The sequence below is a fragment of the Geotrypetes seraphini genome, chromosome 14 (assembly GCF_902459505.1).
Source record: "Geotrypetes seraphini chromosome 14, aGeoSer1.1, whole genome shotgun sequence".
NCBI lineage: Eukaryota > Metazoa > Chordata > Amphibia > Gymnophiona > Dermophiidae > Geotrypetes > Geotrypetes seraphini.
The window spans coordinates 68164937-68187893 of NC_047097.1; the positions used below are offsets into that span (position 1 = coordinate 68164937).

The window sequence follows — 22957 nt, forward strand, 5'->3', positions numbered from 1 at the left end:
TGCAGTGAATGAAAAGTCCCAGGTACACACGGACCCACCTGTACACCACAATAATAGCACTTCTGCCTGCAGGTGTCATCTTTATGCAAGTACAGTAGGTTTTGGGTGGGTTTTGGAGGGGTCGCCATACAATATATGCAGGTTACAGTGGCTTTTTAATGTGACGTTCACTCCAGTACCCCTTAGAGTGCCCCTCTGATCTGCTGAGCTGTGTCTGTGTGGCCATCTGAAACTGTAATGGCGACACCAGAAAGTATTTCTTCACAGAGAGAGTGCTTGGAACAAGCTTCCAGTGCAGGTGATTGCGGCAGACAGCGTACCAGACTTTAAGAATAAATGGGATACCCTTGTGGGATCCCTACGAGGGTCAAGATAAGGAAATTGGGTCATTAGGGCATAGACAGGGGGGTGGGTAAGCAGAGTGGGCAGACTTGATGGGCTGTAGCCCTTTTCTGCCGTCATCTTCTATGTTTCTATGTTTCTTTCACCTCTTTGGGTGCTGGGAGGGGGATGGTCATCTAGTCAGTTTCGTCATTGTTTTGATCCTTATTCCTTTTTAAAACAGGTCTAGCCCCAAGCATCTAAATGGCGCGCTGGACATTTTCTTAAAAGTTTTATTATCCCTGCGGAATGTCCAAGTCCTAAGTCCACCCAAAACACACCTCTGAAATGCCCCCCCCCCTCCTTAAGATTTATCAACCTTGAAATAAATCTCTAAACAATCATCACCTCTCCAACCAACTATAATAATTTATTTTTTTTTCTTCTTCTGAGCCTCGGCACCATCACTCCATCGCTTCAATAAACTTTCATGGCGGTGAGTTTTATGTGGGAAAATCATCACTGGCTCAATCTTAATTTTGCAAGTACTGATTCATTTTTATGACTTATAGGGAAGACCCTTGAAAAAGCAGTATGCAGGGGTCCAATCCTCCCGGGTCGAGTTTAAAAGAAGAAGATATTCTTAAACTAAGATAAGTTGATTGTTTAAATAGGTTGAAAGTGGAAAATATTTATTCAATTTGAAATTATTTATTTATCTGAAATAAGTTCAAGAAAAAATATTAGAAATAGAGTATTATTGAGCACTGAGCAATTTAAAAGTTGAAGAAGCAATAGCAATATTATAATGCAAGAAATAATAGAAAAAGTACAAAATTAAGATTGAGCCAGTGACGATTTTCCCCACATAAAGCTCACCGCCATGAAAGTTTATTGAAGCGGTGGAGTGATGATGCCGAGGCTCAGAAGAAGAAAAAATAAATTATTATGGTTGATTGGAGAGGTGATGATTGTTTAGAGATTTATTTCAAGGTTGATGAATTATTGGCTGTAAGTGAAGAGGAAACTATTTGAAATTACATCATTGTTGAAGTGGAACAAGGGGTCCCTTAAGATTTAGACACACTGGAGCAAAAATGACCAGAAAGACGTCATCAGTTTTGCACATGCCCACTTGAACGTTTGACTAGTAAGACGTCCACGTGCCGGTTTATGCCTTCTTATGGATGTCTATCTTTTTTGAAAATGAGCCCCATAGTCTGTTAGATTTTGTCATAAAAGTATTGATTAGCACAAAGAATCACAAGTGTCATATACATATTTGCAGGGCTGGATTAAGTCCAACTGATGCCCTAAATACAGCACACCATGGTGCTCACCGACCCTTCCACTGCCTAACTCAAAAGATGTTAATATCATTATTGAACAAAATAAAATATCACATACAGCTATAATGATTAGAAAATCATTGAAATTCATGTTGGAATCCCATGGACAGCTAGGATCACCAACAAAGATGTTCTTGATCATATCAACCCAGAGTTGTTCCTGGAGGCAAGATTACCGGACAGAAACTGACCTATTTTGGACATGTGATGAGGGCAAAATTACTAGATAAGGAGGTGCTACTCGGAATGGTCAGTGGTAAAAGGAAGCAGAGGAGACCAAAGGCCCGTTGGCTGGATACCGTCAAGAATGACACAGGAATGAACATCAAGCAATTGAAAGAAGCCATGGAAAACAGGGAAGCATGGCGAGGACCGGCCTACAGAGGATCCAAGGGTCAGACATGACTGAATGGAGAGTAGGAGTAGTAATGGGTATGGCAGATGGTAGTGAAAGAGTTAAAGGACTGATAGCTAGGGGAAAAAAAACTGTTCTCCCCCTTCCCTTGGTGCCCTAGACACATACTGATTTTGTTTAATGGTTAATCCAGGGCTGGATATTCCAGATGTAGGTGATTCTATTGAAACACAGACCTGTGTTGAGCCTATGACTGTACTTCTTGAAACACTTCTGGTGCACATACTGTATTTGAGTTTCAAATTTATTCATGGCTTGATATATCGACCATCACATGTATCTGGGCGGTTTACAATATTAAAAATTAAAAAGGTATAATATAATTTTTGATTTAGGTGGGGTAAAATAAAAAGAGGGTAAACCTAAAACTATGACGAATTAGGACTGATTAGAAACGAGAGGTTTAGGGGGATAGGGAAGTTATAATTAGAAGGAAAGGGTAAAAGGAAGGGGATGGGATGGGGAGTAATGAGAGGGAAACAGGGATGTCACTTCTTAAAAGGTTTGTTTCCACCCCCCACCCCCCCCCCCCCTTCCCTACACACAGACACTTATTGGTAGGCATCTTTAAAAAGAAATGTTTTGAGTTTTGTTTTAAATTTACTTAAGGAATTTTCATTGCAAAGATAAAATGGCATTGCATTCCAGAGCGAAGGAGTGCTACTATTATTTTTTGGGAGGACCAGGCTTCCCCTTTGAGGTTTCTCTGGTCACCCCTATCCTTCTTGGTACTGTGTAGTCTGTAGGAAATTTGGTCTTCTTTTCTGGATTTCTCTTTGACGACATTGATCTTGAAAGTTCACAGACTATCATTCTTTTATGCCGATCTACCTCAGGAGATGCCAATCGAATAGAAGAAAAACCTTTGAAAGAATCCAGTGCCAGGTCTTTCCCACCTTGCTGCTGTTTGCTTTATTATTTTTTTTTTTCCTTTGACATTTGAAATGTCTCTGAATGTGAGGGATTACGAGGTGTGGTGATTTAACCTTGTACAGAATCTTGGCTAAATGTGAAGGAACCGGAGCCGATAGTCAAGCTTTTATATTTAAAAAAAAAGAAGAAAAAAAAAACCCCTTGTATAATTGGATAGAACACTCCAAATTGTGAAATGATGGAAATCTGAAGAGGCGGCATTGGGCCATCATCTGAGTGTAATTAGTTGTAAAAGAGACTTGCACGTAATACGGGCTTAAATATTTTGGAACTGAAATACAATTGGAGTTTGTTAAACTTTCTGGCAAGTGGGTTCTGGCAAGATGGGCTCTGCCATTGTTCCCTTCCTTTCACTGGCATCATGGTTGGTCCCTCCTCCTTTAATACCCCTCCCAGGGCAGCTTTGAGGCCTCTGAATGACCCTTTCATTCTTTTATATTGGGAGAGTAGTTTAAAGATAAGTAACTCAGTCTGATTTGAATCTAAAACTTTCATTTTGTTTTTGATCTTTTGTCTTTTATCCTAGGATAGCTGAACATTTTTTTCTTATTTACTGGTACTTTATATATATAAAATCATACGTGTGTGTGTGTGTGTGTATGTTCCAGTATAACTCTGAAACGCATAGACAAATTTCTGCCAAACTTAGTATACATATCACTTACTATGTGGGAAAAAAATACTGTGAGGGTGGGAAGGGGGTGACTTGTAAAAATTATCGAAAACAACAGATTTTAGTGTCTACCCCATAATTTTTTCGGGCTCGCTGACATGAATACTCGGTGTCAGGTCAAAAGCGCGCCGGGACAAAGGCGTGCACAGACAATTGAGCGCAGCGCAGAGGTGCGCGCCGCAGAAAATTACTGTTTTTAGGGCTCCGACGGGGGGGCGTGGGGGGGAACCCCCCACTTTACTTAATAGAGATTGCGCCGGTGTTGTGGGGGGTTTGGGGGGTTGTAACCCCCAATTTTACTGAAAACTTCACTTTTTCCCTGTTTTTAGGGAAAAAGTTAAGTTTACAGTAAAATGTGGAGGGTTACAACCCCCCAAACCCCCCCAAAGCCGGCGCAATCTCTATTAAGTAAACTGGGGGGACTCCCCAACAAAAACCCCCGTCGGAGCCCCTAAAAACTGTAATTTTCTTCGGCGCGCACCTCCGTCTTGCGCTCAGTTGTCGGTGCGTGCCTTTGTCTTTCGCGGGGTTGTCTATGAACCGAATACTCAGCATAACTCTGAAACGCATGGAGAGATTTCAACCAAACTTGGTATACATATGACTTACTATCTGGGAAAAAGATAAAATATTGTTAGAGAAGCAGAATGATTCATTTAGCTGGGTTTAAAAGTTGCTCCTGATGACACAGGCCCTTGCCGGTTGCAAACTTCTTTTAGGAGCACATGACAGGTTGTATTATTTTAGATTGCTATCTACACCCCTGGCGCAGGCTCCAGTGTTGAAACCGAAACACGGATCCTGTCAGGTCTGAAAGAATTTGCAAGACAGACTGAGGGTATGCAAGGATCTACAAAATGGACTGATGGCTATTTACAGATGCGTTTATTCACGAAATGATTAAACTCAATTCCATCTCAGAGGTTGATGCATCCAATTCCTTCCCCACTTCTCCTTCTCTATATACTTACGGTGGGGCTGTTTGTCTTGTTTTTTGGGATTACACTTCCAGTAGAACATAGAATTAGTTACAAAATCCTGCTATTAACATTTAAAACTCGTCAAAATAATCAACCCGAATTTATAGACAGACTCCTTCTTCCCCATAACTCCTCTAGAACTGTTCGCTCCGTGACTCGGAATCTACTCTCGGTTCCATCCCTCAACCTTATACATCCAATGAGATGAAGTATTTCTACAGCGACTGCTCCCTCCCTTTGGAATTCCATTCCTAACTTGTTACGTGTAGAATCATCTCTAAAATCAATGTAAAACAAAGTTAAAAACATTTTTAGTTGTCGATGCCTTTGAAACCCAATTGTCCTTGTAAGGGCGAAAATATGCCGTCTTCCACCGCAGCGACCCTTCCCAGGGTACTTTCCTTAATTGTTCTCTCGCTAGAATATTGTAGTTCTAACCTTTTTTTTCCTGTTCGTCCCTGGTTAAAGCGTCCTTGGATGTAATAACTACCCCTAAAGATGTCTACCAATTTTAAGTTTGTATTATAGTCAATATATGTTTTATTAATATTGTACACCGCCTAGAAGTCTGATTAGACGGTATAAGAAATTTTAAATAAACTTGAAACTTCTCACCTTCCATGACATATTCAGAAGTGTCGAATTAGCAAAAGTGACTGATGTTGCATGGACATGGGTACAATGATAAGGCTATTTTAGCTGATTATTTTGGCTGACTATACACTGTAATGACATGTTAACTTATAGTTGGTTATTCAAGTTTTGTTATGTTTTCTTTTTTATGAAAATTTAATAAAAAAGATTGAACACAAAAAGAAAAGCAGTCTCACAAAACATTAACACGTAAGGAATGCAATTTTATCAGTATAATAGAGGTTACTAGGGCAACAAATCCACATTTTCCTTGAGCAGGGACCATGCCCTCAAGACTTTGTCAACAGCTCCTACTTTTTCTGCCAGGATATCCTCACATTTGTAAATCAAGCATAGTGAGTGCCAACAGAAACAGCTATTTAACAGGAAGGTATAGTTCCAACATTTTCGAATTGCCAGGCAGCCACGATTATTGAGCAATATAACCGCCACTGGACCTGTGCGTCCAAGCATCTAAATTCAATGACCATAAAGTACGAAGGAAATCTATTGAAATGCAAAAGAAAATTGAGGAGGCTTTTACCAACTAGAAAAATCTGGTAGCTAACAGTATACAGAATTGTACAGTGTTTGGCAAAGGGTAAACCCACCCCGATTATCTAATTGCAAAGCACTTGTTCGGTTTGCTTTGGAATCTTCTATATATATATAAAATCGGAGGTATGTATGTGTGTATGTATGTGTGTGTGTGTGTGTATGTGCCGCGATCACGCAAAAACGGCTTGACCGATTTGAACGAAACTTGGTATGCTGATCCCTCACTACCTGGGGTGATATGTTCTGGGGGTCTCGCGGCCCACCTGCACACGTGGGCGGAGCTACAAACAGAAAATCAGATTTCACCCATTCATGTCAATGGAAAAAATGGAAAAAGCTGCCATTCTCACTGTAATTCAAAAACGGCTTGACCGATTTGAACGAAACTTGGTATGCAGATCCCTCACTACCTGGGGTGATATGTTCTGGGGGTCTCTCGGCCCACAACTCTATGTTGCTTGCTCAAGGGTGGGTTCGCCCAACAATTTATATGTTCTTGCTCCTGGAGGTGAAACTAAAAATGTTGTTTATAATCACGTTTTGCGTTAGTTGTATTGTATTCATTTTGTCAAATATTTCACATTATAATTTGAATATTGTACTTTTTATTAAGCTGTAAAAAAATAATTTCATTCACCACTATAAAATATCTTTATTTGAATCCATTTGCAGTGTTATTGCTATAATTAAATACCCGTGCAACGCCGGGGCTTCAGCTAGTATATATATATATATATGCAGATTACAAATTATTCAGGTACTCAAGCATTATTCCCTAACTGTCCTGGTGGGCTCCCACTCTATCTAATGTACCTGGGAATTAAGTGACTTGCCCAGGGTCACAAGGAGCAGTGCAGGATTTGAACCCACTGCACCACACACGGCCATTTGGAACCCCCAAGCTGGTTGATTCTGGAGGAATATGTTTGACTTTCCCATTTCAGTTAAGTCCTAAAAGTATTTTTCCTCTGTCATGAAACATGGGAGATCCTGAATCCAGAAACTATAGGCAGATGTGATGTGATTAGAAATGGATAGTTTCAACACTGAATTTCAAAGATGGGGGTGTGATAATGTAAGGATTGCTGTCTTATTTATTTAATAATAATAATAACTTTATTTTTATATACCGCAATACCACAAATGTGAAATAAACAATCCTAATCTGACTTTGAAAGAAAGTATCTTGCATAAACTTGATTTATTTTATTTTTTAAAATTTCTATTCCGCTTAAAGTCAAAGCGGATTGCAAACAAGCCTGGGATAGTCACGTGGGATCTCTTAGAAAGAGGAAGAGATAATGGTTACTGCAGATGGACAGCTCTATGACCTCACAATGCAGGTGTAAAGAGCCTTAGCCAATAGGAAGAGGAGATGCAAATGTTAAGAGCCTTAGCCAATAGGGAGAGGAGGAGATAGTGGATGCTCTGGATGGGCCATCATGGTTCTATGTTTCTATAACAATAAAGCTCTATGACCTCACAATGCAGGTGTAAAAAGCCTTAGCCAATAGGAAGAGGAGATGCAAATGTTAAGAGCCTTAGCCTTAGAAGAGGAGATAGTGGATGTTGCAGATGGGCCGACTGGATGGGCCATTTGGCCTTTATCTACCATCATGTTTCTCTGTTTCTATAATCATAAAGCTCTATGACCTCATAATGCAGGTTTCAAGTTTCAAGTTTATTTAAAAATTTGATTTGATCGCAAAATCATAATCCAATGCGATTTACAAATAATGATAAAATTGGGTAAAAAAGAAAAACACATTGATCAAACCAGATAGTTAATACAACTTTTGTAAAGAGCCTTAGCCTATAGGAAGAGGAGGAGATAGTGGATGCTGTGGATGGGCCATTTGGCCTTTATTTGTCATCATGTTAAACACACATCACAGAAACATCTGAGCATCAATTGAACATACTTTACGTTATCAATATCCTTTTCCACAGAACTTCACTAAATTTCTAAAATGTAATCTAGTTGATAGAAGGCCTGAACAAAAAGGCGTCTCTTTAACATCTTCTTAAAATTCATCCTATCACCACACAATCGTAAAACTCCAGCCAATGGATTCCACATCTGTGGGTCCTGCTGTTGAAATAGCAGATGTCCAGGTTTTCAAATCATGTACCTCCCTCGCTGCTACCGTTTCCAGTTCCATCGTGCCCTGGGACTGCAAATCACGATCTGATGTCTATCTGGACCAGATAACAAGGTGCATTCTCATAAATCACTAGGCCAGTAATAATAAGAAAGACTAATGGGAGCTTATGTTCTTTCTGAGTAATAATCCTTTGGGAGTTTGAGGTCATTTCAGTGTTTTTTTCAGCTCTTTAGACCACTTGGCACAAATGTAAGTAGACACCGTGAATTTAAGTCTAGTAATGTGAACTATTCTCATAAATCACATGATGAATAATCATTAAAATGTTGTAATCTATACGGTATGAAATTGGAAGCCAGTGCAGTTGTTTTAGTACAGGGGAGATATGTTCATATCTAATGCATCTGAGGCGTTTCCCCTATAAAGTTTTATGGGCAAGAAGTTTACCTGCAGTTGCATGCTTCCGTAGGGGTAAGGTATTGAGCATGTTCCACCAGTGTGCATTAGAACTGGAACATTTGTTTATTCGATTGTGAATTGAGTTTCCAGTGCCTCTGGTTTTTGTTTTGTCATAACATGAACTGTACATAAAGGTAGGCAAATGGAGGGAAGCTGATAGAATTAGTCATAGCAGGGCTTGATCAGCATCCGACTGATGTGTCTGCATCAGAATAAAGAAAAGCTGATGGAGAGGAGAAGACGCTGAAGCAGCCTGAAGGGAACTGGGGAAGAAAGAGAGGGGAGAAGACGCTGGGAAATGGGGAAGAGAGAGTAGGGAGAAGACGCTGGGAAATAGGGAAGAGAGAGTAGGGAGAAAATGCTGGGAAATGGGGAACAGAGAGTGGGGAGAAGACGCTGGGAAATGGGGAACAGAGAGTGGGGAGAAGACGCTGGAAGGAAAGAGATGCCAGAATATGGGGGAGCGGAGGGAAGAAGATGGGTGCCAGACCAATTGGGGGTGAGGGGGTGAAGGGAGAGGCACAGTAACGGAACAAAAGGAAGACACAGAGAGATGGCAAACATTGGATGGAAGGAATTGAATGAGAATATGAGGAAAGCAGAAAAAATAAAATAAATATATAGAATTTTTTTTTCTACCTTTGTTGTACCTTGTTTGTTTTTTGTTCTACCTTTGTTGTTCTACCAAAGGTAGAAAAAAAAAATTCTATATATTTATTTTATTATTTTTGCTTTAGGATAAAGTAGTATATTAATTGGCTGTTTTAGTCCTGTTCAAAATGCCACAGCAATAGAATTGTAGGAGTTTGAAGGGGGAGGAGAGAGAGAAAAATGTTTCCTCATATAAACTGAGCCAGGCATTCATGGGAGGGAAAGCTAGAGAGACTGGACTGAGCTCTTCAGCCTGGAGAAGAGGCAGATAAGGAGAGTTGCGATAAGAGGTCTAGAAAATTTGGAGTGGATCAGAACAAGTGGACGTGAATTGCGTGTTTGCTCTTTCCATAAGTACTAGGAGGCATGGATTAAAGTAGAGCCTTTAAATCAAATGAAGGAAAATATTTCTTCACTCACTGTGTAATTAAGATCTGGAATTTGTTGCCAGAAAAGTGGTTAGCAGAGATTATCGAGGAGAATTTGGAAAATCCACCGCTTATTCCTGGGATAAGCAGCTAAAATCTGTTGTACTCTTTTGGGCTCATGCCAGGTACTTGTGACTTGGATTGGCCACTTCTGGAAACAGGATACTGGGCTTGATGGTTCTTTGGTCTGTCCCAGCATAGCGATGCAGCGATCTATATTTGGCCCCTCAGTTTCCTCCAATTCCTTTACATTTCCAGCTCAACTGGAAAAAGCTTCTCCGGCATTCTACGTACAGCTGCTCAGGGATTTTTGTCGAATATGTTAGACACCCTTTCCTGCCCAATTAGCCCAGTCATCGTAGTGCCAGTCTTTGCCTAGCGCATGTGCACCCTACCTCCGGCCACTAGAAGGGCAAAAAACCCGTTTCACATTTCGTTTCGTGGCGTAGGGGGGTCAGAGAGGTGACGGCACCCGGGGCAGTCCGCCCCTCCCCCACCTTACTATGCCACTGAGACCAGAGTGGGGTCTGCAGTGTTCCTGTAGCAGCTGTACAGTACATTTAGGAGACAGACGTCTTGGCCAGTGTTTTCCAACCTTTTGACATCACAATCTGAGCTCTAGAATGTTGCTACTTATGGTTTTAAAGTGTTTGAGGCTTCTACAGATGAGGACGGAGCTCAGGCATTGGTGGAATGAGGCATTATGACATCACAATCTGAGCTCTAGAATGTTGCTACTTAGGATTTTAAAGTGTCTGAGGCTTGCGCAGATGAGGACGGAGCTTGCAGGAATGGGGCAAGGCCAGGAAATGAACTCTCCAGGACAGAACGGAAAAATTTATCCCTGTGTCATTTTCTCCTCTAGAGGTGATGGTAAGTGCAGTTGCACTATTGGCAATTATGAAGCAAGCCTGTAGTATTGACAGGCATTCTAGCTGTCACATCCACTCCTCTGAGCTACCCATGTCACACATGGTACCTGCCCCATTCCTGGGTTTTCTTTATAGTGTTTTGGATTCCTGCCACATTAATGTCAACTATGCTGTAAAACCCATGCTAAATTTATTGTTAAGTTACAAAATGTGAAGCATATTTTCTTTGATCAATCTCAACAAAAAGTTATTACCTTTTGAACTTTAGATTTAAAACATAAGAATTGCCGTACTGGGACAGACCAAAGGTCCATCAAGCCCTTTTTCCAACAGTGGCCAACCCACATCACAAATACCTGGCAAGATCCCAAGGAGTAAGAATCAGCACTGAATTTCTACAAGCCATCTCAATAATGACTTGCGGACTTTTCTTTTAGGAAGTTAGCCAAACTGTGGTGTTGTTTTTTTAAAACCCTGCTAAGCTAACTTCTTTCACCACATTCTCTGGCAAGAAATTCCAGAGTTTAATTACACGTCGAAAGAAAAATATTTTCTCTGGTTTGTTTTAAATCTACTATTTAGTAACATCATTGCATGCCCCCCTAGTCCTAGATAGCGTAGTAATATTGTATTTTACTGTTTATGTGCAGATTTCAAGTCATTTAAGAAACTGTTAAAAACGTGCCTATTTGCAGAGCCTTTTGTTGATTGTTCTGAAGTTAGTAGAGAAATAGAGAACTCCTATGTGATTGGAATACAAGATGATGGTTTTTTAAAGATTGTCTTTGACATATATTGTAAAGTCTGTTATTTTTTATGTATGCATTAACGGTTACCCACTTAGGCCTCCTTTTATTAAACTGCACTAGCAGTTTTTAGCGCGGGGGCCCGCGCTGAATGCCTTGCGCTGCTCCCGACGCTCACAGAACTATGAGCATCGGGAGCAGCGCGGGACATTCAGCGCGGCTCCCCGCGCTAAAAACTGCTAGCGCTGTTTAATAAAAGGGGGAGTATTTAGCGGGATAGAAATTTTTTTAATAAAATAAAAAATGCGGTTTGTGTGCACCCTAGGAGGCTTATTTGTTTTGTTTTGTTTTTTTGACAGTGATGTGTATTCCCAGTGGCAGCGGTCCCGTTTTTGGGGATCAACACTTGTGGCGTTCTAACTGCAAGAGACTTATTTGAGATTGCTGTGGGCTAGATCAGTTGTGTTTGTTTGCTTAAATAACAAAAGAAAACAGGTGCTTTAGCTTTAATATAACCTTGGCTTAAAACTAAGTACACAGTGCTTTTCTAAGAACTTTCAGAGGCTTCTAACAGTAGTCCAGGATTTCCTGTTGGTCTTTTGCCTCACCAGAAAGTCCCGTTTAGGCTCCGTAGCTAAAGAATTTAGCGCCCTGTGAGAAGCACGCCCCCTCCTGCCTTTATTACGGAAGTGGTAATACCACCTCTGGCACTGCACTTTGACAAACCTCTTAGATGCTGCTTCCCTTCACCTTCCATCACCTCCTGGCTTTGCTGTAATGGGGTGGGGGAGAAGGGCGAAGGACACCTTTTAAGCGGACAAGTGAATATTGCTATTAATTTATCTTGTAGTCTTGCAGCTCCGGTGTTTAGTTTTATTTTTCAGTTGAACTGAGGAATACATAATATGTACATTACATATATTATAAACAGTTGATGGTAGATCGAATGTAGTGGTGAAGACTAGGCAGGAATTTTGGCAGAGGATAGTGATCAGACATTGCCCCTCCCCTGTCTCACGCTGACATGAAAAGAAAGGAAACCTGTATCTAGCATGTATCATGTACAATTTGAAACGGAGAAACATGATGGCAGATAAAGGCCAAATGGCCCAACCAGTCTGCCCATCTGCAGCATCCACTATCTCTTCCTCTCCCTACTGGCTAAGGTTCTTAACATTTGCATCTCCTCTTCCTATTGGCTAAGGCTCTTAACACCTGCATTGTGAGGTCATAGAGCTTTATGGTTATAGAAACACGATGGCAGATAAAGGCCAAATGGCCATCCACAGCATCCACTATCTCCTCCTCTCCCTATTGGCTAAGGCTCTTAACATTTGCATCTCCTCTTCCTATTGGCTAAGGCTCTTAACATTTGCATTTCCTCTCCCTATTGGCTAAGGCTCTTTTCACCTGCATTGTGAGGTCATAGAGCTTTATGGTTATAGAAACATGATGGCAGATAAAGGCCAAATGGCCCATCCAGCCTGCCCTTCTGCAGTAACCATTATCTCTTTAACATTTGGAAAGCTCAAGCAATAATTATGTTATATGAAGGCAGTTTATAACTAAGCACAGGTAGAAATAATACATACTGTACATACATACCTTGTATATATGTGGGGTAGGGTTCCTAATGGGTTTCAGGTTTGATTAACAGGGCTGATCCAGGTCCCATTGCATGCAGGGACTTGTAGTTTAGACTTCTACAGCGTATTGAATTTGCATATTCTCTTGTAAAAATGTGGCCTTCCTCTACAATTTTCTGTAACCCTCTTCCTTTTATGACAGTTCTACCTTCTCCTGCTGTCCGATATAACTTTTCCCCATGATGTTACAAGGTCCTCTTAACTTGTAAATCACCTTGAACCTATTCTGGAGAAGTGTGATTAAGAAATCCTAATTAGATTAGATTCCCCAAGAAAGCAAGGCTACAACCCTGGCATGTAATGAGATAAAACCTGGACTGGATCAGCCCTGTCAGTCAAATCTGGAGCCAGTTAGCAAGCCTAGTGTGGGGGTATCGTACTTCTGCTTTGGAAAATTATTATGCTCCTCTGTTTCAAGCCTGGCCCTTCCACTGAGCAACTTTTTATCCATGTGACCCTGCTTTCCTTTCCCTAATGACATGCAAATGAACCGCCACAATGAGTCTCTGCACAGGTAAAGGCTGCACCCTTCCCATTCTTATCCCAGGAATGGCTACATTTAATGCGGGTTAAATGAATGCATACAGACTGTTATGTATAACTGATTTCCTGATTCAGGCCTAGATTCTCAAAACTTTGTGGTAAAAACCAACGGGCCGCTGTCGCAGCCGTTATTGTAATGATTTCAAAAAGGCGAGTCATTCTCCAAAAACCACGCACGCAAGTGAGGTTGGCAGAGAATAGCGGAGACTCACTAAATTTACATGAGATGAGTTGCTAGTGATAGCGATCGGCACATGCGCAGAATATACCACGAAAGAGGCGTAAATTTGTGCATGAGCCGGGGAAAAGTTTCAAGTTTATTAAGTATTTGATTAATCGCTTACTCAAATATCTAAGCGAAGAACAAATATTTCAATTTACAGATAATTCAGGGTTTATAAAAACAGGTGAACACTGAACAAAACATTTTAAATTAACGACTAACAAAATAAGCAGAAAAGGAAAACAAAGGGAAAGGAAGGGTAATGAAGTACAATAATAATGATAGAAAGAAGGACGATTATGGTAAAAAACAATAGGAGGGAAATAAAAGAAGTAGCCTTATGAAAATAAGCGAAAATAGGCTGGGACTCCTAAATATCATAAGCGTCTTTGAAAAGAAAGCTCTTAAGTTGACTTTTAAATTTATCTAAGTTCTTTTCTTCTCTGAGATAAATAGGGAGGGAGTTCCAAGTTTGAGGAGCTGTAACAGAGAAGATAAAGTGCCGCCAAGTATTAATAAATTTAAGTGAGGGCGTAACTAATAAGTGTTGGTCAATAGGTCTCAATGATCTGGTTGGGGTATAAGGGATCAATAACTTGTAGATGAAAGCTGGGATTTTATATACACTTCTCCCTCGTCATTTGCGGGGGATACGGGCAGAGCCAGACCGCGAATGCCGAAAAACCGCGATTATCCGGCTCTGACCCACCCCCACCTCCCTGCCGCCTTCCTGGCCTTACCTGGTGGTCTAGAGGGCTTTCGGGGCAGGAGCGATCTTCCTACGCTCCTGCCCCGTGCAGATCCGCCAACAGGAAATGGCTGTAGGGAGTTCCCGACGTAGTCTCGAAAGGCTACGGGAACTCCCAGCAGCCATTTCCTCATGGCGATCTGCATGGAGCAGGAGCGTAGGAAGATTGCTCCTGCCCCGAAAGCCCTCTAGACTACCAGGTAAGGCCAGGAAGGCGGCAGGGAGGAAAAAAAAGATGGATTTTTTTAACATTAAGACTGTTTTTTTTATTTTCCCCCTCCCCAGAAAAAAAATCGCGATTATATGAAACCGCGAGTGCAGGAACCGCGAATGGGGAGGGGGAAGTGTAATAGGGATTTGAAAGTAAGTAGATTTAGTTTATATTGGATTCGATGCGCTACTGGAAGCCAGTGTGCTTTCTTAAGAAGAGGAGTGACGTGATCAAATTTCCTTGCTTTCATTATGAGTTTAATTGAGGTATTTTGAATGATCAGCAAACCTCTAATTTCTTTTTGAGCTATTCCCATAAGCACAGACATCATGTGCGTGCCTTACTGGAGCGTAATATATGCACAAGTCATAGGCGTGTGACACATGCGGCTGTATCCGTTGGGCGCTCGTGACGCAAAAACAGATAAAAGCCCAGCGCTTTTTGGCTCCTGTGGATGTACACTTGCTCAAGAAGCATGCTTTTGTCCATCCCCCCCAAAAAAAACCCCCAAAAAACACCTTACTGAAATTATTCATGGTGTTATTCATGGATGCAATCACTTCAGAGACATTTCAAAGGTATCCTAAAGAGATTATGGGTACTGAACCATTTTAAAGAATGAGATGGAAACATATTTAAAGAGGGGGGGGGGTTGAACTTTTATTACAGTGTTCTAGGGTTGCCAGATTTTCCTTTCAGAAAATCTGGACCCCCTAGCCCCGCCGCCCAGTTATGCCCATCCCTGCCCTAATCCCGCCCGACGCAGTTTTTCAAAACCCGGACCCCCGGACATGTCCTCCTGGTAACCCTACAGTGTACCATCCACACAATATTTGATTATGAAAAGAAGGACAGTGAATTTGTGCAGTAAAACATTCTAACCAGTGTCATTTGAGTCCTTGGTATTTGCAGGAATTAGAGTTCTTTTATGCTTTTTGGAAATGACAAGGAAGTGGTTTCTAAATTGGCAGCTTTCCGATTCACATTCTCATCATTCCTGCTTGCTCTGCTCCGTCTTGTGCAGTTTTGCAAGAATTTATTTGGCTAGCAAGCCATTCCAGAGAAGAATTTAAGATCTAACATTAACCCCCCTACACACACACACATGTACTGGGCAGTTGTCCCTAGTCCATGTGAATGCGGTGGTTGTTTTAGACGCTCTATCCTTGTTTTGGACATCTGAAAACTGGTGTTTAGATGTCCATGCTGCATGGACATTCAAATCCCAATTTGGGAATGGGAAAAGAATGTCTAACACTGCACTACATCCATGTTTTGAGCGGGTTCAAAATATGGCTGTTCAACTGATCACAGAATGGAAGATATGTCTGAGCCGAAAAAGATGGACATTGCTATTTGTACTCTGAGCTACAATGAACTGGAGGGATTAAGGCATGAAACCTCCTTAATCTTCCCCTCCCCCCACCCCCGTTGTTGTCCCCCTGACAATCTTAACAGAGCAGCCTGCAGATGTGAGGACTAGCCTAAAGAATTTCTTGATATGTTGGAATTTTATTTATTTATTTAAAAATTTATATACCGCCTAAAAACTATGCGGTTTACAAAATTACATGCATACATATTAAAAATACTAAAACAGAACAAGCACTATAAAGCATTAACTAACAGTATCATTATTAAAACCTTTTTTCAAATTCATCCAACACGATGGAAAGACAAAATCCCATAAAAACATTTACAGGACGGTAAGGCTTCAGCAGCAAATAGCATTAGCACAGGGAGGCATTGACAAATAATTGCGTTGTCAACATTTTCTTAAAGCTTAGTCTCCCATCACAGAATCGCAGAATACCGGGTAGCGCATTCCAGAGCTTGGCGCCAGCCATAGACAGCCTTGTTGCCCCAATCTTCACATGAGAGACTAACATCTTACCCTCCAAACTCAACTTCATACTATTTTCAGATCTCAAACATTTTCTGGGTTGATAGATTTCAAAAAACTCCTTTAGTGCAATTGGGGAAACGTGATATAAGATTTGCTGTAGGATTGAGAGAATCTTAAACTGGACTCTCTGCTGCAGTTGTTTCGACACTGGGGTTATATGAGTCATTCTTGAAACCCCAGTAATCAATCTTGCAGCAGTGTTAATTAATATCTGCAGTGCCCTCATCTTCACTTTAGTAACCCCCAAATACAGAGAATTGCAGTAGTCTACTCTATTTGGTATTACTGCTTGCACCACACTATGGAAATCATATGCTGGTAACAGGGAGACAGAAAGAAAGAAGGGAAAAAGAAAGAAAGGGGGCATGGAGAGAAAAAGACAGACAGAAAGAAAGGGGGGCAGGGAGACAGAAAGAAAGAAAGGGGAGGGTGGCAGGGAGAGAGGAAGAAAAAGTTGGCGGAGGGAAAGAGGTCTGGAAGCATACAGCAGGCTGAATGAAGGGAAGAAATATTGGATGCACAGTCAAAAGAATAAAGTGCAACCAGAGACTCATGAAATCACCAGACAACAAAGGTAGGAAAAATGATTTTACTTTCAATTTAGTGATCAAAATGTGTCCATTTTGAGAATTTATATCTGCTGTCTATATTTTGCACTATGGCCCCCTTTTACTAAACCGCAATAGCGTTTTTTAGTGCAGGGAGCCTATGAGCATTAAGAGTAGCCCTAGGCATTCAGCGCCGCTCCCTGCGCTAAAAACCACTATCGTGGTTTAGTAAAAAGGGAGGGGGTATATTTGTCTATTTTTGTATAGTTGTTACTGAGGTGACATTGCATAAAGTCATCTGCCTTGACCTCTTTGAAAACCCCCGGAATATAAATGATGATTAACATTTTCACTGCGTACAGTGTGCTTTGTGTTTTTTTAAAATTTTATTGTTGGTAGATCATTTTGACTTGGTCATTTTAAAAGTAGCTCGCAAGCCCAAAAAGTGTGGGCACCCCTGCTGTAGGGTATAAAGCAGTAGTAGGGCATGCCTAGGAGTCCCGCAGTAGTTCCAGAATAGGCATACACTTCCCGCACGCTAGGAACCTATGTCTAAGTGCTTTGAAAATAAACCTCCAAATGAAACGATAATAAAAATATAAATTAATGTCACACAATGGGCCCAACTGTAAAGCTACAATGGAAAATTTTAAAAAGCTATCCTCTTCTGTTCTTAAATATTTCTAAAACTGCCTCAGAATGTAAAAAAAAAATAAAAAAAAAAATGGCGACATCTTATTTCCCTTGAATCCTTTTTCTGTAAATGCTGCCATTTCAAAATGGATAAATATTGATTTTTGTTTACCCGAAGAAATGCAATTTGAATCAGTGCACTTGCTAAAAAAAATAATTTAAATGTGTTTTGTCAAGGTTTAATTCCGAAGCAACTTGTGGCATGGAATAAATGCTTCAATAAACACTGAGTGTAGAATGCACTGCAGAGAGCTATTAAAAACTCATTTTACTAATGATTTGTTCATTGTCTCCTTGTCAGCAATTAATATAAATTCCATTATGGATCATTTGTTTTGGTGAACAAAACCATGCTCCTTTGAAATGAAAAATGCTAACAGGTTTTCAACTATGTCCCTTCCAGATAGATATGTCTGAAAACTGATGCTTTTATTTATTTATTTTATTTATTTATTTATTTATTTAGATTTATATCCCGTTCTCCCAGTAGCTCAGAACGGTCTACAAGTAAACATACACAGTAGAAGTAATTAGGCAAATAAGATGTACAATAGGTTTAGATGCTTGGACATACAAGATTGTGCAGTATTTATCAGGGTACAAACAATTTTTCAGAGTACAGACTAAGAGAGGACTATACTGAAATTTAGGAGAAGTTAAATAGGGGAGAGAAGAGAGAGGTGGGGTTTAAGGGGGGGTGTAGACTGAGGGAGACCTTTAGTTGAAGAGGAGGGTCTTTACCATTTTACGGAATGTCAATAAAGAGTTCTGTTGCCTGAGTTGGGGGGGGAGTTTATTTGATACTATGAATCATTTCTATACGTGTTATTTGCATGGATTTACATATAACACAATGCTTCTTGTTTTCAATGTTAATTTTCATGGATATAATCAATCTTATTTGTGTGTTTTGTTTTTTTTTTTCTTTCAAAGCCACAGAATTTATTGAAACCCTGTATACAGAGGCATTTGTGAAAGCCTTGGCCCAGTCTTCCAAAAACCATGGAGTGGGACAAATCTTCGGTATGGGGCTCGCTCAAAGAGAAAACCAGGCCTTTCTTACAAAACCTCAAAAAGAGTAAAAAAAAACTCCAGTAGAATGCTAAATATTCATAAGCGACATCGGTTGGATCAGCGTATGAGTGTTTCCGTTCCGGACATGTTCAATATCGAGGAGATAAACACTTCATCAGAAGTCCAGGTTTCATCTACCTCCGTTTTAACACCATTGATGTCGCTCAACAGAAACTCGTCTTCTGTCAGAAAATCTTGTGAAGAGAAGATGTGGACACAAAAGGAGTGTGTACAGACAGAGATTACCATGACTAAAATGGAAGTCTCTTCTATGTCTGAATCAGTTGAGGGAAGTGAACCCAGTGAAGAGAACGTGTTGGACCTACTACAGAGAGAATGTGGCAATGATAATGATTCAATGGAAACATTTGAGGTAAGAGAATTGTTAAGAGAGAAACACATGTATATGACTTGATTTGATGTTTTGACTTTATATGCAGTGTTCCCCCCAGTTGTTCGCGGTCGGCGGTTCGTGGTCCCGGTCATTTGCGGTATTTTCCGACTGCAAACCGCCGACTAGGAGAGGACAGCTGGAGAGAGCAGCCGGAGTACCGGCAAGTACAGGAAATCACTCTTTCCCTCCGCCAACTTTTTCTTCCTCTCTCCCTGCCACCCTTCCCTATCTTTCTTTCTGTCTCCCTGCCCCCCTTTCTTTCTGTCTGTCTTTTTCTCTCCATGCCCCCTTTCTTTCTTTTTCCCTTCTTTCTTTCTGTCTCCCTGTTACCAGCATATGATTTCCATAGTGTGGTGCAAGCAGTAATACCAAATAGAGTAGACTACTGCAATTCTCTGTATTTGGGGGTTACTAAAGTGAAGATGAGGGCACTGCAGATATTAATTAACACTGCTGCAAGATTGATTACTGGGGTTTCAAGAATGACTCATATAACCCCAATGTCGAAACAACTGCAGCAGAGAGTCCAGTTTAAGATTCTCTCAATCCTACAGCAAATCTTATATCACGTTTCCCCAATTGCACTAAAGGAGTTTTTTGAAATCACACGCCTATATGCTCTGACCGCCTCTTCCTGCACTAAGTCAGGCCTTATCGAATCAGGAGCTATTTTGACATGCAGCTCCTGATTGGTAAGGCCCGAATTAGTGCAGGAAGAGGCGATCAGAGCATATAGCAAGTGATTTCCTGCACTCGCCGGCGCTCCGGTTGCTCTCTCCTGCCTCACCCGCTGCCCTCTCCAGTCTCCCCCGTATTCGCGGTTTTTCAATATTCGCGGGGGTTCCTGGAATGGAACCCCCGTGAATATCGGGGGAGTACTGTACTGCCCATTGACCGGGTTTCAAAAAGCCGTCGGGAACTCCAAACATGTCTTCATAAAGAAGGACATGTCCGGGAAAATCCAGACCTCTGGTAACCCTTATGTTATCTAATTGGAAAGATTTCTGAAAATTAGATTACAATAACTAATGGAATATACTGTGCTTATATGCTAAAAATGTAAATATGTTTGTTGTTAGGAGGGATAATCTGGGGAAATTTAAAAAAAAAGGGAAATTTGAGTGGGAATGGGGATTAATGTTTGTATTTGTTGTTATCGTAATATATGTGACTGTAATATAGGGTGGAAGTAATTATATTAACCCAGGAGCAGTACGTGGTGAATTTGATTGTTGTATTTGGTTTTTGTTTTATGTTAATTGTTTATAAAATCTCAAATTATTTTATGAAAAGAATAAGATACGCTATGATATTACCTGGAAAATCTGGCAGCAGGCTGGTGTAGTGGATTTCTTCCACCTACCCATCCCCCTACTCCAAGCTTTGTAGATGCAGAATATGCAGGATAAAGAAGGCTTAGCGATTTCAAAGCGTTATCTCCACGTGTACTTCACTGGCCTCTTCGTCATGCCATCTGGTGCTGCCACTATCCCCTGCAGGGAAAAATGTGTGCTGTGGACAACCTAGATAATTTTTCTCAATGAGGGGGAAGAGGTGTTGGAAATTTTCAAAACAATTTTTCCACTATGGAAATGCCTTTAAAAACTGCCCTTTAATGCTGCCAAGAAATGCGCATGAGTCGAGTCTCTTTCATTTGAAAGGAAGTTCTGGAATGAGAGGGCATAGGATGAAGTTAAGAGGTGAAAGGCTCTGGCGTAATCTAAGGAAATACTTTTTTACAGAAAGGGTGGTAGATGCGTGGAACAGTCTCCCGGAAGAGGTGGTGGAGACAGAGACTGTGTCTGAATTCAAGAAAGCCTGGGATAGACACATGGGATCTCTTAAAGAGAGAAAGAGATAATGGTTACTGCAGATGGGCAGCTCTATGACCTCACAATGCAGGTGTAAAGAGCCAGCCTATAGGAAGAGGAGATGCAAATGTTGAGAGCCTTAGCCAATAGGGAGAGGAGGAGATAGTGGATGTTGCAGATGGGCAGGCCTTTATCTGCCATCATGTTTCTATAATCATAAAGCTCTATGACCTCACAATGCAGGTGTAAAGAGTCTTAGCCAATAGGGAGAGGAGGAGATAGTGGCTGCTGCAGATGGGAGACTGGATGGGCCATCATGTTTCTATGTTTCTCCGTTTCTAAATGTAAGGCAATATTTTATGGCTCCTCACAACGTCCAGAAGACTTGCATAAGGTAATCTAATCTAATCCTTTGTTTTATATACTGCATCATCCCTGTAAAAGAGGGCTCGATGTGGTTTACATTAAGGGCTCCTTTTACAAAGGTGCGCAAGCCCTAACCGCCTCCTATTAAGCAGGTGGTAGTTTTTCAGCTAGCGAGTGCTATATAGCGTGCGCTAATCTTGTGTGTGCGCTAAAAACGCTAGCGCACCTTAGTAAAAGGAGCCCTAAGACTTTGCGCACTATCCCTTCCTTTTATGAAGCTACGTTAGCGTTTTTTTATCGCCGGCCGCTGTGGTAAAAGCTCCGACGCTCATAGAATTCCTAGGAGCGTCGGAACTCTTACCGCTGAGGCCAGCGATAAAAAAAAAATGCTAATGAAGCTTCATAAAAGGAGGGGGGGGGGGAGTTATAGTAATTAAAAATCCTCCACCTAATCCGAATTAGCAGAAAAGAAGAAAACCTTTACACTTTTTCGAAAGATTCGATAGGTGGTGCATGACGGCAGACTGACGGGTAACTCATTCCATAAAGCGGTCAACAGAAAAGAGCAAGAACGGAGGACTCGACTCCTTGACCGAATGTCTTCAACCGATGGAAAAGACAGCAGTAGTTCTTTTGTGAGACCAAAGCCATCGTAGGATAAAAAGGAAAGACTTGAGCAAAAAACATTTTGCCGTCAATCACAATGAATCTGGAAAGAATTTCTCGGCTGAAAAGGACAGATTAGAAGCATAGAAACATAGAAATAGACGGCAGATAAGGGCCCACGGCCCATCTAGTCTGCCCACCTTAATGTCCCTCCCCTACCTTTGCCCTGTGAATAGATCCCACGTGTCTATCCCATTTGGCCTTAAAATCAGGCACGCTGCTGGCCTCAATCACCTGTAGTGGAAGACTGTTCCAGCGATCAACCACTCTTTCAGTGAAAAAGAATTTCCTGGTGTCACCTCGTAGTTTCCCGCCCCTGATTTTCAACGGATGCCCTCTTGTTGTCGTGGGACCCTTGAAAAAGAAGATATCTTCCTCCGCCTCGATGCGGCCCGTAAGATACTTGAACGTCTCGATCATGTCCCCCCCTCTCTCTGCGCTCCTCGAGCGAGTCTAGCTGTAATTTGTCAAGCCGTTTTTTCGTATGGTAGATCCTTGAGTCCCGAGACCATTCGGGTGGCCATTCTTTGCACCGACTCCAGTCTCAGCACATCCTTGCGATAATGCGGCCTCCAGAATTGCACACAGTATTCCAGGTGGGGCCTCACCATGGATCTATACAATGGCATAATGACTTCCGCCTTACGACTGACGAAACCCCTTCGTATGCAGCCCATGATTTGTCTTGCCTTGGACGAAGCCTGCTCCACTTGATTGGCAGACTTCACATAAAATGACAGTACGAATAAGAACCAGTGGTTGGGGGTGAAATCCTTTTTTTTTTTTTTTTTTTATGTTTCTGATACGGAGAAATACAGTTTCAAAGATGGTATTTAGTGAAGAGGAAAAGTTTTCTCGTGTCTGGTCTGGCAATCTGAAGCCGGTAATTACTGCAAGTAGACTATTGAGCTGAGTCACAGCACTGGCTCGTTCGCAATACTAAGGTGTGAAATCACTTTTCATCACTGACATTGCACAAACATGAATCTTCATACCAGAAGTAAT

General features: G+C 41.2%; 1 protein-coding gene across 1 annotated transcript in view; it reads left to right on the forward strand.

Annotated features, from left to right (window-relative positions):
* The window catches only part of MCTP2 (multiple C2 and transmembrane domain containing 2), a 179318-nt gene that overhangs the window by 12974 nt on the left and 143387 nt on the right, over window positions 1–22957 (forward strand). The window contains 2 exon segments of the mRNA XM_033919914.1: window positions 18575–18727; window positions 18729–19088. Coding sequence (XP_033775805.1) covers window positions 18644–18727; window positions 18729–19088 — 444 coding nt within the window. The 5' untranslated portion in view covers window positions 18575–18643.